Source organism: Centruroides sculpturatus, unplaced genomic scaffold, assembly GCF_000671375.1.
Source record: "Centruroides sculpturatus isolate CEXI.00-Female unplaced genomic scaffold, Cexi_2.0 scaffold27, whole genome shotgun sequence".
Lineage (NCBI taxonomy): Eukaryota > Metazoa > Arthropoda > Arachnida > Scorpiones > Buthidae > Centruroides > Centruroides sculpturatus.
The window spans coordinates 558,688-576,378 of NW_019384318.1; the positions used below are offsets into that span (position 1 = coordinate 558,688).

A 17,691-nucleotide genomic window follows, 5' to 3' on the forward strand; every position below is an offset into this window, starting at 1 on the left:
TACCATCGTTGCGAGCAGCCTTTTCTACGTGGTCAGCTGAAATGTCCACCAATTTTGCGATGTTTACCCTAATTGAACAAAGTCTTCACTTTATAATAACTCAAACCATTCAGTGACATTTAGATTTTTATTACATTTGCGAAAATCCTCTTCTTTGCAATCACATTTCCTACAGGAAGAAAAAGATGTATTGTTAAACCATTTCTTTATTATGAATTCCTTTTCCTTCTTGGCAATAGATTCAGTGATTAATTTAAGTCTTTGTTCTTCGGAATTTATATCGGAAACTCTAGCTTGCACTTCCACTTGCGAACGACTAATATTCGGCTAAGATAATGAACAAAAATGGTTCATTTTCATCCACACCATCCTCAGGTGGAAACAAAATAATGTCGCCAAGGTCCTCCCCATGTTCTAATACTTTAATTATTTGTCCAAGTTTGAGTAAAGAAAAAAATAAATGAAGCACTATGCACCCATCCCAAAAAGCAGTTTAGTTCAAATATTGCCCTGTCTTATCTGCAGGTAAAAGCTACTTTTTATATTCATATTTTTGTTATATAATTTATTATTTTGTTAGTAAAATATAATAATATAAGCTTGCTATTCCAATAACAACATGTAATCAAACGAACAATTATTTATTGTGACACAGTCACAATGCCGGGCTGCAATTTTTAATCATACCTCTTTAATTCCACTTTCTTTTAACAGCCTCTTTGTATTGGAAAGATTAATAACAAATTATTTTGTATAAAATATCTAATAAAGCAATTAATTCAAAATTTTGTGTTAAATTCACAATAATTTTGAATTATTTCTAGCTTCAAAAGTAATATTCAATAATTATCTTTTACTCTTTTTTTTTTTGTAAAACTTTAGTGAGTCATGGGCAATCCCGAGTTATTCACGCAAGGAGCGCAATTATGTATTGTAATTTAAATTGTATTATGAGATAATTACGTGAAACAGGTATTGATATTACTTTATGCTGTAACTCCGTGATTTCTGTCATCTTAATTTACGTTTAGAAGTAGAATTAAATTGTTACCCTGTTATAAATCATAACCTAACCGATATTCTTATTAAATATTTATCAATACTTTTCAAAGTTCACCTTGCACAAAAATTTCCATTTCCTCTTACTTTTGAATCTTTCGTTCTTAAAGGTAGTAAGAGAGCCTTTTTTATTAGTTTATCACGAGTTCGGTCAGGCCTACAATAGAGGTAGTCTGATGGCAAAGAATAGGATTCAACATATTCGGGACAGTTTACTTACGAAAGATTTCTGAGGTCCTGACACGAAATCGAACCCGATTCCCCAGTGGAGCAGACTGACATTTTTACAGCCTTGGCTAAGGCTATTAATTTCCAATTAATATATAACGTATAAAATTTGTTGTTTGCAAAAATGCAAAAATGTGAAATATATACAGCAGTGGCGTAGCGTGGGTGTCAGCTCCCGGGGCAGAAGAAAATTTCGCCCCCTCCCCTTATTTAAATATTTCAATTTAAAAGACTAAAAAGTGCCGCCCGGGGCGGCCGCCCCTGCCTCCCCTACTACGCTACGCCACTGCTATACAGTGATACCCCGAACTTACGTGATAGGTGGGGACCGAGCGATAACCGCGTAAGTCGGGGTATAATTTCACAATTTGTGTAAAATCCAAATCAGATGTATGTAAGCTAATAAATGTTCTCGTTAATCTTATCTCGTCTTTTGATTCGTTCACGGTTACAAGAAATCACCACAAAGAGTCTCTCGAGTCTCCGTAGATATAACAAACACGGAAATAAATAACACAAAATAAATTGTAACTATGCGTTGATTCCGCGCGACACATCCGAACATGTAAACTGAACAATAGTGTGGGGGGAGTGAGTAATCAAGAGCTGCGTGCCGCTCAAACAAAAGACGAATCGACGAGATTTGAAAATCGCGTAAGTCGGGGTAGCGTAAGTCGAGGTATTACTGTGTATATATAATAATATTTCAAATCAGAAAATCACAGTTAAATAAAAGATTAATTCTTTATTTAATTCAATTATTGCTGGATTATTTTTTATTTTTTTGCATATGTATTGTATCAAACATGCAAAGTACAACGTATTGTACTTTGTATGTTTGATACAATGTTTAAAATTTTTGTAAATAAAATTATTTTAAAAAGTAATTGTGTAAAGACTATAATTCGCGGTTTCTGGAAAAGTAAATCAGTTGAAATTGAAATTTTTGAAATTTTATATTTACAGTACTTTGACACATGACAGGAAGTCTCTACGAAATTTCAAGTAGAAGAGTCATCAAATAGGACAGAACAATGAATCTTTCAAGTATCACTTCTAACAGCACAATCTACGGACACTATGCTATTTTATAGTGATATATCGATATCAATACTGGAATTACATTATTGCGATATTTAATATATCATTATTTTTCTTGGCAGTTGTTTACTGCCGAGTTTCTTTTACTCTTTCCGCCTTCTGGGCATTGACAGGGTATTTTTTAAATCAAGCCTATCATGGGGTTCATCATCATAATGAGATAGACGATATGTTTGTTTAATCGCTCACAATAACTTCTGAAGATTCGAACTGGACTTCAACCAAGATCAACCGATTATCGTGGAGTGTAATTGTTGTCTATAAAATCCTAAACTGTCAATAAGTAAAATTAAATGACATTTTATTATAACAATAAATTATAACTTTTATTATTTTATAGTTATTTTTCGATGCTAAATCATCTTTTATTGTCACTCATTTCTTGACCAGTCTACAATGGATGGCCAGATGGCCGTGCGGTTAAGATGACAGCTTACCACTCTGAGGGACCCGGGATCATCCGAACGGATCAAAAACCCCAGAAATTTTTAAGGGGGTGGTCGGTCCGTCCCTTACCATCCTTCCGCCCCATTGTAGGCCTGGCCAAACCCATAATGGACCTGTTTAAAAAGACTTATAGTGTCTAAAGGACGAAGAGTTAAAAAAAAAGACCGGTCTGCGTGACAGACTGGTTAATTCTGAAACAAAATTATAAAATTTTATATACTTTTTTATTTTATCGCGATTTTAATTTAATTCGGTAATTTAATTCATGTATTTCGCTTCGTCGTAGTAAAACTGCCTGTTCGATAATTAACTTTAATATTATTTCTGAGTCGAATGATTTACTGTATTTATTTAAAATGTAACTACTGTACTTTGAAACCATTTGTGTAATTGTTTATTATTGTGAATTATATTATCGTTTAAAATTGAAGAAGCTAAAATAACCTCAAATCAAGAATAATTATATTTAACTGGTCACTTCCTACCTCTTAATCTACTTTTCCCGTTTTGTCTAGACGTGAATTGTTTACATTTTAGTAAACTCCATTAAAACTAGATTGTAATCTTGTAATGCTTCTGCGTGTCATGTTTAATGCTTATTTAAACTTAATTTTTTAAATTATAAATATTAAACAAGTAGCCAAGAAAATTTAAATATTTATTTACAATTATTTTCTTTGATACGTTTATCAAATGACGTGATTGCTTCCATTACATTGGCATAATAATAAATATCTGTAGCGCTTTGATTAGGGCCGTTTTAAGCACTTTTAAAGGCCCCAACCCAATTTCTTTAAAAGAATTATACAGATACAGATTGACGAGCCCATGAAAAAAGAAGGTTTTCTTAGTGCCCACAGGACGGCATGTCCCTACGTTAATGTTACATGATTTCGATAGTTTCTAGATACATGGAAGTCGGACCACATTAACTATTAACTGTTTAATTTATTTTAAAAAAAATTCATTTTAATTAAGCTTTATTTGAAACAGCCAAGTGAAAAGATACAAAACAATGTAAACCAAATAAGTAAATATATGAGAAATGAAACCTAAACAGAACGATAACAGGATGGCAAAAATAGAGCATATACTTAGCAAAAACTGTAAACAAGTAAATACATATACATACAATACAATAAATAAGTAAATATATATACATACAATAAACAACTAGATAAATAAACGTAAAATTGACTGCAAAGATATGCAGAGCTGTAAAAAACGGATCTTTCTTTTTACTCTTTCACCATCCAAGCCACGTCCTTCACCACTCAACCCCCGCTCACTGGCTGAATGGATATAACCACTCAAACTAATAGTTGGTCGTGGATTCGTGCCTGGCCACGTGAAGTTTTCTTTACGTTAGTAACACCTAGTTTCCCATAGAAAGTCCTCCCGGAAAGCACCCCCTTCGTCAGATCTCCCACGTGTGACGTTGCTGTAAACAAATAAACCAACTTAATCTACCCCACTGTGGCCTGGTAAAACCTACGACGGCTATGGAAAAACGACCTTCCTTTTTCCATACCCATCGTGGGTTTTGCCAAACTCACAATGGGGGCGGAGCTCAACATATTCGGGACGAATCGCCTATAAAAAGTTCCCGAAGTTTTTCGACCTGTTCCGAAAACCCTGAATCCCCAGAGCGGTAGACTGCTACCTTAAGACCGCTCGGCCATCCGGCCGTCTAATCAAGGAGGGTCGAAAATCTCAGAACTTTTTTGTGGTTAGTTCATTCTGGATTTGCTGGATCCCGTTCCTTACAAACCGCTGTTCCATTGTGCGTCTTGCCGAATTCATAATGGACTTAATAGATCCTCTTATTGAAATAGAGCGGAATAAATAAAAACCCTATCAATATAGTCATAAACTTTATATTAGTTTGGAAACGTACTGTACAGTACATCGTATTGTAAGTTTTTACTACTATTTATATACGGCAACGTGACCTGCCGAAAGGGAAATGCCTATGAGAGGACTTTTAAGGGAAATTGGCCTCTAAATGTTATTACGTAAAAAAACGGAAAATTTTCCTGGTCAGGCGCGAACCCACCACCAATTATCAGTGATCATTTTTTTTTAACTTTCCACCCTATGGGCATTAAGAGGGTCTCTTTTTAGCAGGCCCATTATGGGTTTGGCCAGGCCCACAATGGGGCGACCGAGTGGTGAGGGACGGGGCCTGACATATCCGAACGGACCACCACCCCCGAAAAATTTCTGGGGATTTCTCGATCAGTCGATTCGATCCCGGGTCCCTCAGAGCGGTAGGCTACCACTTAGACCGCTCAGCCATCCGGCCTACATACCAGTGTTCAATGGTTTTATCCACTCGCCCACTGGTGGGTCCAGAAAGTTTCGATTTTTCTAGTTTTATAATAAATCTAAAGAATTGTTTGAAATAACCATTTTCATTTTAACAAGTAACTCGGTTTTCATTCTTAATTTAAAATGTTAGAGAAATCTGTAATTGGTTACCCTCATTTACGAAACAATTGATAAAAACTTGTCAATTATGATATATAATTAATTATACTAAATTCCAATTTTAATTAATCTGAAAAACTAGCATAATTTCATACTTCAAAATTGAAAATACCCCAAAAAAAATAATCACAATATTTTTGTCGATATACATGGGAGAGTAACCAACCCTCTGCATAATCTAAATTGAAGGACCAGAGTTTTTTTCGCATCTATTAAAAGAAAATTTACGCACAAACCTTATTTCGATGCTCCCAACGACGACACTGGAATATACCACCGGGCATTGTGACGAAAATGGACAAGACGACGAACGAATATAACAAGAAAACGTCAAAGGTTGTTGCATTTCAAGCACAAAATATACAGGAATTTAAGACTGTTCGGATTATGTCGTATAGAATTAGGAGGGTGAAAGTTTGCAGAAAGCGAAGGGGAAGAGACAAAGGTGGAGGAATGTATTGAAGAAAAGAAGTTGAAGGGAGTGGGTGAGAGATAGAATAACGTGAAAGAAACCTATTACAAATAGAGATCTTCTACAGAAATAAGCTGGTAATTTCAAAAATGCTAAAAATCGCTTTATAGTCTTTTCATTGTTAATTATTAAAATAGATATTTATTATTATTTTATTTTAGTTTTAGTTTAGAAAAAGTTACTAAAGCAGTTCATAGGAATTAGGCATACTTAATTAAGAAATTAATATTATCCAGTAGCGCGTTATCCTATGGGGGAAAAATGGCAATTGCTTGGGTCCCCACCAGTCTTTTATAAACTCATTACTGTACTAAGAATATCGAAATTTAAATTTGGATCATGTCTGGGGACCCTAGATTACCGATGTGGCGCAGAGTGCACTGGTGGCATTAAAAAACGAACGAGGATAAAGTGGGATTCCCCACAAAATTCCCGAAAAAGAATTTTTCAAGTCAACACTGTTCACGGGGCTCCCCTAATTCAAATTTGCCTGGGGCCCCACGAATCTATAAAGCGCCACTGATATTACCATAAAAAAATCGCGTGAAAAAAAGGTTCACCACACAGACGTTTTGTGTTATATGCAAATTAGAAAAAAGTGTACTAAAATAATATTTAAGAATAAAAAAAACTCTTGTCTGAAAGAATTAATTAAAGAACAAAATTCGACAGACGAATATTAAACGAAACCAGAGGATAATTGGGTTTGTTTGCCACGAGAACGGGAGGAAACTCGACAGAATAAATTAAGCAATCAATCATGCGCCTTCGCCCTATTCTCAGAAAACGAATGTCCTTTAAAAAATTTACATAACATTTAGACATAGGCGTATCGTAAATTTTCGGCTCACGTAATAATAATAATAATACAGATGCTCGTGTTTTAACAGTACACAACGATGAATGAAGCAGCGATTTTTTAAAAACGTTCTCAATGTCAATAACAGCTCTTAAGAAAAGTTCATAGCGCCCGCTTTTCCTTTGCTAGCTACACCTCCGTATTTATTCTGAATATATAATTTGTCAGCTGTAAATGTTAAGATTCTCTAAATCGAGGGAGAGATAGAATCGTGTTATATATAAATTTACATATGATTAATTAAAAAAAGGAATTTGGTCCTGAAAGTCGCATATTTTATGCACGAGATTATTCTGTGGCCGATCTATCCACAATACTTTCAATTTTAAATAAATAAATAAAATTATAAATATCAATAAAGGATTGAGTGTAATTTTTGCAAACTTAAACTTCACCTTTCATATTAAATTATGGAGTCATTACCTTACAAATTGCTTCACTGAACATTCAATTGATCGTTATCTTCGAAAATTTAATTATCTTAGAATTAATCTACATTGCATTGATTTTACTCTGTGTGCAGGGTTTTCCGAAATTAATTCTACCATTTTAAATTACAGTAATTATGTTAATTATTATCTGAGAAGTATGCAATGTACACCAATCCATAGAGTAACTGTCTGTATTTCGTCTTATTGTCTACCTTTGGGAAGCATTGTGTGTTCTGCAGTTTTCAAAGTTGGAATCACTCATCATTGTGCAAAATGAGTAATATGAAGGAGCTGTAGAATTGTGGCTGCTATGGAAGGAGTGACAATAAATATGATGTAGCAAATGTAGGAAGAATTTGAGTATGGGGTGGATATGCGACGTGAGGTATAGCCATTGAGAAACTGTAATAGGCAAATGTGAAATTTGAACAGTTTTCCAATGTTTTAATGTGCGTTACAACATTCTCAGATAATAATTAACATAATTACAATAATTTAAAATAGTACCGTTCTTTTTGGAAGATCCTATATTTTATAAAGATTTTTTCTGTGCTGTATCAAGGGAGGTGGGTTTTTATTTGTCTATATCCTATATTGTATGTAAAATAAATAAATGTAGAGAACAAATACACTTTCAATATGCAGATAAAGTTTCGATTAGACTTTATTTACATTATTTTATTTCATATAAATGAATAAGTTTTACCGATGTAAAATATATATATATATATATATTCCTTCCAATGTACAGTATAGTAAATAAGTTAATGTCTTTTCTCCCGCTTCCAAATGATGACCATACCCTGTGCATCGCTAGATGCTAGAAGGCTCTCGTCATAATTAAAACAAACATCCAATACTGGTGCAGAATGACCCTGCAACTTATTGACGCACGGTTTATTTTCTTGCTCCACATCAAAGAAATAAACGCACATGTCTTCACTACCAGTAACTAAAATTTAATGAAGATTTATATTTATTTGGTGCATAAATAATTAAAGAAACATAATTACTATACTATAAGTCATCTTTAGTTTTATGGACAGATATCATATTATTACATTAATGATAAAAAGTGGGATACTTAGTTTAATATTAATCAGTTCTAAATAAATCTTCTATACTATATATATATGTATACTGAAATATATATACTGAAAGTGTTTTTAATTTCATATTATATATTACTTAATATGAAATTAAAAATACTTATAGCACATGTATAGCAATTTTAATAAAGTAAAGTAATTGGTTTTGTCTAAGGCAAGGCACAAGTTATCAATGGGCTTATCACAAGTTATCATAGTTCAAAGTATACCCCAATGAAAGTGTCTGGGTGGACATTTTGATATAACATACTGCTCATTTCCATATGTCTGAAATTACCTCAAACTGTCCCAGAACAAAAATAAATATATAAACTTACGGAGATACATTCTTAATATCATATTTTGACTAAATTCATTTGATTTTCTTATGTTGATTGTTTTTTTACTTTTGATACATTTTACTTGATTCATAAATATTAAAATTTGGGGAATTGGTATAGAATGCAGTACTGAAGCAAGTCTCTTAGAGACAATTATTTATGCTATGAGAAGTACAGAAATAAGCTACATTTATGTGGATGTCATTTACACCTCACCACAATGATACATACATCTATAGATAAAGCAATTTTCATCATTAACATAAACCATCATTTTGAATATTTGTATAAATGATAAAAGTTAAATTTCTCAGAATAAATAAAAATAAGTAAAAAAATTTTAAATGCTTATACCCTATAAACTAAGATGTCCTCCATCAAATATTTTTGTTTTCGAAAAATGCTTCAGGTAATTACATAAACACAAATTATCATAACATTATCTCAACAATTTTTTTTTACAAATAAGACATTGCTCATGAAGGAATTTTTTAGTATTATTGTTATTTTGAATGGTTTGTATTCTAGCATCTTTCTAACATTCATAAATTTAATCATCAGCTTTGTTTCTACAGTTTACTTTTCAAAATAATCAAATTTTGAACCATGCTGTATCAAAACGTAATTATGCATCAAAAAATGATGATATATTTTTATTACCATCAGATTACCTAGTATTAATAAATATTAAATTAAACATTAATATTATAATATTACTATATTAATAAATTTTTGTTATTTAACTTGAGTTAAGCACCTTTAAACACAGATTTGTGACTCATTTATATTACACAAATGTCAATTAACATGCTTTTTATTAATGGTAATAGTATCTTACATGTATGCACGTTTAAATCCAATTTGAATAACAATGTCATTGATGGTTTATGTCATGACATTTAATGATGGAAGGCAATCTCAGTGCCACTAACTTCTGAATTGGTAGTCCTGTCAACTTTCTTTAATACAGGAAGTATATTGAGTTGACCATTACTCTCTCTCTCCCTCATTTGTGACCATCTGTTGTCAAGTAGCTTGTTCAGCAACCAAGGCAAATGTGTTCAAAATTTTTTTCATAAACCAAATTGTTCAAAAGTGAGGCATTCAAAACCAAAGGTTTGACTGGAGTCATACTGGTTAATAAAATCACTTTGCTAACATCCAATATGTCCTAAATGGCTCCCAGCCAGCCATAACTTTCATCTAAACATTGTATATTATATTTAGTTAGTTTTTTATTGTATTCTAAATCAGATTTCAGATGTTAAAATATTTTCTGACACTAACAGTTTACATATGAATTAACATGGGAAAGGCATACTTCACATAATTAATGTAAACTGAAGTAAAAATAACTTTTTTTCTTTTTGTGTTAAATAAACATTATTTTATCTACATCTACTTGTTAAAAATAATGTTTACTTAACATCAAAAAATTTATTTTTATTTCAGTTTGCAATTTAACATTATCTTTTAACTACTGAATATTCTATTTATTAAATATATAATAAAGTATGTTTTAGTTTAAATATTATCATCCCTTTTCTTTTTTTTTACTTTTGAAGTTCTTAGTCCTTTCTCAAAAATTAAATACAAAATAATAAAGNAAAAATATATAAATTTGTTTGGGTGAAACGAATTCAAACTTTAATTTCAAATAGAAATGGCGGATTGATATTTTCGGTCAGGAAAAGGTTTAAATTGGTTTAATATTGCTCGATTAATTAAGCGCAAATAAATATCCGTAGATTAGGTATATTTATTGTTTTAATGAGTTAAATCTTTCGACGGTCAGACAGCCGAGGCTGTTTTTAAAAACGTCGTCGTATCGCTCTGGGGAATCTTGAATCGAATCCGTGCGAATCAACCTGAAAATTCTTCATGAATGATAAATATACCGGGTTCAGTTTCTTACAATCCTGTCGGTCCAAAATCGGACGAAGCCTCAATGGATATGGAAAAAAAAACCTCCGTGAGTGAGCACGAATCGGAAAAAAAAGGAATCATATTTGTTATTTTTGCCGACTTTAATTATTAAAACATTTGTAATTATTCGCTGTTATGTTTTTAATTATAATGTTTTCTTATTCTTTTATAGAATAATAAACACAACATTGATGTTAAGCTATAAATGACTTAAAATGAAGTCCGATTAATGAATGAGAAATTTGTATTTGAATCATCATAATTTTTTTATGAACAATTTGTGAGACGTTATTTTTTTTTCCTCACAGCTTCTACCTATATCGGGCTTGGTCAAGGGAGATTTTGAGGAAATTGATGGAACAAGTAGGATGGAACAATTGGTGCAAAGTGTAGTACGTTGGGCGATTTGCCAAGGAGAATGCCTCCCGGTAGGACGTCTTATAGGAAACTGATCTCATTTAAGTGTTAGATACGTGAAGTACTGTACACAAAAACATGTAAAAACACGAGGCCAGCACGTTGGAGAAGCGCGAAGCCGCGACTTACTACTGGTGTTTAGTGGCACGTTATCCTGTGGGAAAAAAGAGGAATTGCCTGGGGTCCCCCACCAACGGGACTCCGGGCAATTGCTCAAACCAATCGTTTATAAACTCATTACTTTTCTACATAAACTTTTTTGTATATTTTTATTGTTTTTTTTTCAATTTATAGCGGAATTATTATGATATTTGGTGACATCCCATTTTCCAATGCAATGTTCGTACTCATATCACGTATCCTATATAACAGCTAGTATGTAGTGATAAAAGGTACAAATGATCTTTCAATAAACTTTTATCATCATAAGATAAGGTTTAAGATTTACAAATTATTTATTGTAGATTTGTAGTAACATTTTACATGCAAATCTATCATGCATTTCAAGCATATATATATACAGTAGATCCCCCTATAAGACGGTAGATACGTTCCGTTCTTTATGAATCAATTTTGTAGGAATCATAGTTTACGGACTACGGCTGTTTGAAAGGTTTTCTTTCATAAAATCAATCGATTCTAGACTAATTCGACTCAACATTTCCAAAATACGTATATTTNCGCTTTATAGTCTTTTCATTGTTAATTATTAAAATAGATATTTATTATTATTTTATTTTAGTTTTAGTTTAGAAAAAGTTACTAAAGCAGTTCATAGGAATTAGGCATACTTAATTAAGAAATTATTATTATCCAGTAGCGCGTTATCCTATGGGGGAAAAATGGCAATTGCTTGGGTCCCCACCAGTCTTTTATAAACTCATTACTGTACTAAGAATATCGAAATTTAAATTTGGATCATGTCTGGGGACCCTAGATTACCGATGTGGCGCAGAGTGCACTGGTGGCATTAAAAAACGAACGAGGATAAAGTGGGATTCCCCACAAAATTCCCGAAAAAGAATTTTTCAAGTCAACACTGTTCACGGGGCTCCCCTAATTCAAATTTGCCTGGGGCCCCACGAATCTATAAAGCGCCACTGATATTACCATAAAAAAATCGCGTGAAAAAAAGGTTCACCACACAGACGTTTTGTGTTATATGCAAATTAGAAAAAAGTGTACTAAAATAATATTTAAGAATAAAAAAAACTCTTGTCTGAAAGAATTAATTAAAGAACAAAATTCGACAGACGAATATTAAACGAAACCAGAGGATAATTGGGTTTGTTTGCCACGAGAACGGGAGGAAACTCGACAGAATAAATTAAGCAATCAATCATGCGCCTTCGCCCTATTCTCAGAAAACGAATGTCCTTTAAAAAATTTACATAACATTTAGACATAGGCGTATCGTAAATTTTCGGCTCACGTAATAATAATAATAATACAGATGCTCGTGTTTTAACAGTACACAACGATGAATGAAGCAGCGATTTTTTAAAAACGTTCTCAATGTCAATAACAGCTCTTAAGAAAAGTTCATAGCGCCCGCTTTTCCTTTGCTAGCTACACCTCCGTATTTATTCTGAATATATAATTTGTCAGCTGTAAATGTTAAGATTCTCTAAATCGAGGGAGAGATAGAATCGTGTTATATATAAATTTACATATGATTAATTAAAAAAAGGAATTTGGTCCTGAAAGTCGCATATTTTATGCACGAGATTATTCTGTGGCCGATCTATCCACAATACTTTCAATTTTAAATAAATAAATAAAATTATAAATATCAATAAAGGATTGAGTGTAATTTTTGCAAACTTAAACTTCACCTTTCATATTAAATTATGGAGTCATTACCTTACAAATTGCTTCACTGAACATTCAATTGATCGTTATCTTCGAAAATTTAATTATCTTAGAATTAATCTACATTGCATTGATTTTACTCTGTGTGCAGGGTTTTCCGAAATTAATTCTACCATTTTAAATTACAGTAATTATGTTAATTATTATCTGAGAAGTATGCAATGTACACCAATCCATAGAGTAACTGTCTGTATTTCGTCTTATTGTCTACCTTTGGGAAGCATTGTGTGTTCTGCAGTTTTCAAAGTTGGAATCACTCATCATTGCGCAAAATGAGTAATATGCAGGAGCTGTAGAATTGTGGCTGCTATGGAAGGAGTGACAATAAATATGATGTAGCAAAATGTAGGAAGAATTTGAGTATGGGGTGGATATGCGACGTGAGGTATAGCCATTGAGAAACTGTAATAGGCAAATGTGAAATTTGAACAGTTTTCCAATGTTTTAATGTGCGTTACAACATTCTCAGATTATAATTAACATAATTACAATAATTTAAAATAGTACCGTTCTTTTTGGAAGATCCTATATTTTATAAAGATTTTTTCTGTGCTGTATCAAGGGAGGTGGGTTTTTATTTGTCTATATCCTATATTGTATGTAAAATAAATAAATGTAGAGAACAAATACACTTTCAATATGCAGATAAAGTTTCGATTAGACTTTATTTACATTATTTTATTTCATATAAATGAATAAGTTTTACCGATGTAAAATATATATATATATATATATTCCTTCCAATGTACAGTATAGTAAATAAGTTAATGTCTTTTCTCCCGCTTCCAAATGATGACCATACCCTGTGCATCGCTAGATGCTAGAAGGCTCTCGTCATAATTAAAACAAACATCCAATACTGGTGCAGAATGACCCTGCAACTTATTGACGCACGGTTTATTTTCTTGCTCCACATCAAAGAAATAAACGCACATGTCTTCACTACCAGTAACTAAAATTTAATGAAGATTTATATTTATTTGGTGCATAAATAATTAAAGAAACATAATTACTATACTATAAGTCATCTTTAGTTTTATGGACAGATATCATATTATTACATTAATGATAAAAAGTGGGATACTTAGTTTAATATTAATCAGTTCTAAATAAATCTTCTATACTATATATATATGTATACTGAAATATATATACTGAAAGTGTTTTTAATTTCATATTATATATTACTTAATATGAAATTAAAAATACTTATAGCACATGTATAGCAATTTTAATAAAGTAAAGTAATTGGTTTTGTCTAAGGCAAGGCACAAGTTATCAATGGGCTTATCACAAGTTATCATAGTTCAAAGTATACCCCAATGAAAGTGTCTGGGTGGACATTTTGATATAACATACTGCTCATTTCCATATGTCTGAAATTACCTCAAACTGTCCCAGAACAAAAATAAATATATAAACTTACGGAGATACATTCTTAATATCATATTTTGACTAAATTCATTTGATTTTCTTATGTTGATTGTTTTTTTACTTTTGATACATTTTACTTGATTCATAAATATTAAAATTTGGGGAATTGGTATAGAATGCAGTACTGAAGCAAGTCTCTTAGAGACAATTATTTATGCTATGAGAAGTACAGAAATAAGCTACATTTATGTGGATGTCATTTACACCTCACCACAATGATACATACATCTATAGATAAAGCAATTTTCATCATTAACATAAACCATCATTTTGAATATTTGTATAAATGATAAAAGTTAAATTTCTCAGAATAAATAAAAATAAGTAAAAAAATTTTAAATGCTTATACCCTATAAACTAAGATGTCCTCCATCAAATATTTTTGTTTTCGAAAAATGCTTCAGGTAATTACATAAACACAAATTATCATAACATTATCTCAACAATTTTTTTTTACAAATAAGACATTGCTCATGAAGGAATTTTTTAGTATTATTGTTATTTTGAATGGTTTGTATTCTAGCATCTTTCTAACATTCATAAATTTAATCATCAGCTTTGTTTCTACAGTTTACTTTTCAAAATAATCAAATTTTGAACCATGCTGTATCAAAACGTAATTATGCATCAAAAAATGATGATATATTTTTATTACCATCAGATTACCTAGTATTAATAAATATTAAATTAAACATTAATATTATAATATTACTATATTAATAAATTTTTGTTATTTAACTTGAGTTAAGCACCTTTAAACACAGATTTGTGACTCATTTATATTACACAAATGTCAATTAACATGCTTTTTATTAATGGTAATAGTATCTTACATGTATGCACGTTTAAATCCAATTTGAATAACAATGTCATTGATGGTTTATGTCATGACATTTAATGATGGAAGGCAATCTCAGTGCCACTAACTTCTGAATTGGTAGTCCTGTCAACTTTCTTTAATACAGGAAGTATATTGAGTTGACCATTACTCTCTCTCTCCCTCATTTGTGACCATCTGTTGTCAAGTAGCTTGTTCAGCAACCAAGGCAAATGTGTTCAAAATTTTTTTCATAAACCAAATTGTTCAAAAGTGAGGCATTCAAAACCAAAGGTTTGACTGGAGTCATACTGGTTAATAAAATCACTTTGCTAACATCCAATATGTCCTAAATGGCTCCCAGCCAGCCATAACTTTCATCTAAACATTGTATATTATATTTAGTTAGTTTTTTATTGTATTCTAAATCAGATTTCAGATGTTAAAATATTTTCTGACACTAACAGTTTACATATGAATTAACATGGGAAAGGCATACTTCACATAATTAATGTAAACTGAAGTAAAAATAACTTTTTTTCTTTTTGTGTTAAATAAACATTATTTTATCTACATCTACTTGTTAAAAATAATGTTTACTTAACATCAAAAAATTTATTTTTATTTCAGTTTGCAATTTAACATTATCTTTTAACTACTGAATATTCTATTTATTAAATATATAATAAAGTATGTTTTAGTTTAAATATTATCATCCCTTTTCTTTTTTTTTACTTTTGAAGTTCTTAGTCCTTTCTCAAAAATTAAATACAAAATAATAAAGAAATAATATTAACATACTGCAAAATTTTTAAAACTATACTTATTGTTAGCACTGATTTCAATCTCATCAGCATTCCATACAAGAATTTTTGTGTGTTTCTCAAACTTTCTAATTTTGTAGAAATTTCAATTTTAATGAGTGAAAATTATATGTATATATGTCTGTTTTCTATTAAAAAATTATTGTAAGAAAAGTAATGTAAGTTATAATCTAAGTTTTAACTTTCAGAATATTTTGCACCTCTTTCTTTGATACCCTGTTGGGCGCTCATTTATTTTTAAAGCTAGCTCCACTTATCATAACAACAATAATAAATTTATTGTTATATTGGAATAATGATGATAATTAAGATTTTACATGTTTAAGTACTTACCAACACATGCTCCTTGTCGAAAAGACATAATTGGACAAAAACAACTTTTTATATTTAAATTAGATTTATGCTTGACTGGAAATTTCCTTTTCAATATTAAATTTCCATCTTTGCTGTTAATACTGTAAAACATCACAAAACAGAAAATATATTTTTTTATAATCTTTCAATTAAATATCGACTATAACAACTTTATAATAAAAAAATCAATTATAAATATGTACCAAATAATTATCATTATATATTCACCAGTATTTAAAAATAAATTCTAAAATAACCAAATGCTAGAATAAATATATATATACATATATAAATTCTTTACTTACATTAATTTATATACGTGATTACATTTTATACATAAAAAAAAAAGTATTTGGCTATTTATACATATATTGGCAATTGTTTGGCAACTTATATATATATTTGGTTATTTTCATTTATGTAATTAGCATAAATAAAAGAAAAATCAAATGAATCCATACCTTAACAGATAAAAACTACCACATATTCCTATAGTGAAACCTTATATGACCTTGAGAAAAATCTTGTTTTCTTATTAAAAGTTCAAGTGTAATAGAATAATTTTTACACTACAGTGTTAAATCAGATCTGGTTCATATAATATTGTTGAGAATTGGTAACATTTTAGTTGTTTATTTTCATTAAAATGGGAAGTTACTGATGAATATAAAAGATATGTTTACTTTATATTTTATATTTTTAAGTGATGAAAATGCTACAAATGCAACATAAAAATAATTACTGTACATAGTCAAACTATAATGAGCAATTATTTATTGTGACATTGTCACAATGCCTGGCTCTCCTCCTCAAATTAGTACTGTAGTGTCTTGCCCCTGTATAACATACTTTTCCTTTAACATTGGAGTCATGCCAGTCATCTATTAACTGCTTTCAGGGAAAAGTTTTAAATTGAAATAATGTGACTTCTGGTTTTCATTGGACGTTCGTGTATAGTTAATCAAGGCCTCCTAAGGTTTTCATATCTTGTTTTCATCTTTCAACTATCTAACTCCATTCTTGAGATTAAAGAAAGACAGCTGGACAGATGACAGTGGGAATTTATACATTTACAATTTTTTTCAAATTGCAGGTCAATTAGTGTAAGGACTGTGTGGATGTGGCTTGAAAGTTTTAGACAATGATTTTAGTGTGGAAAATAATGCTTGTACAGGAAGACCGGTTGACTTTGATGATGATGCACTCTGAATACTAGCTGAAGCAGAACCATCTTTAACAGTTGATGAAATTGCAAATGTTTTAAATTCATTCCATGGAACTGTTTGTAGAAACCTATAAAAGATTGGAAAAGTTTCTAAGATAGGAAAATGGGTACTGTAAATAGCTAATCACAACATTTAAACATTTCCTTGTGTCTTTTATCCTGTATTGCTTTAATACCTTTTCTTGATCAGCAGGTTACTGGAGATGAAAATGGTTCTTCTATAATAATGTGATGAGAAAAAGACAATGGATGGATTGAAACAAGCAGCCAAAACTGACTGCAAAAGATGGATTCCATCCAAAAATA

The 17,691-nt window shown here is 30.9% G+C and overlaps 1 protein-coding gene across 1 annotated transcript in view; it reads right to left on the reverse strand.

Moving 5' to 3' along the window:
• Nucleotides 1-13,436: 13,436 nt before the first annotated feature.
• LOC111624413 (WD repeat-containing protein 13-like) overlaps nucleotides 13,437-17,691 on the reverse strand; it is a 46,030-nt gene continuing 41,775 nt past the window's right edge. Inside the window, exons 14-15 of the mRNA XM_023367246.1 lie at nucleotides 16,140-16,261; nucleotides 13,437-13,683 (exon numbers count right to left, since the gene is read on the reverse strand). Of these exons, the coding sequence (XP_023223014.1) occupies nucleotides 13,496-13,683; nucleotides 16,140-16,261 (310 nt within the window). The 3' untranslated portion in view covers nucleotides 13,437-13,495. The remainder of the gene's footprint in view (nucleotides 13,684-16,139; nucleotides 16,262-17,691) is intronic.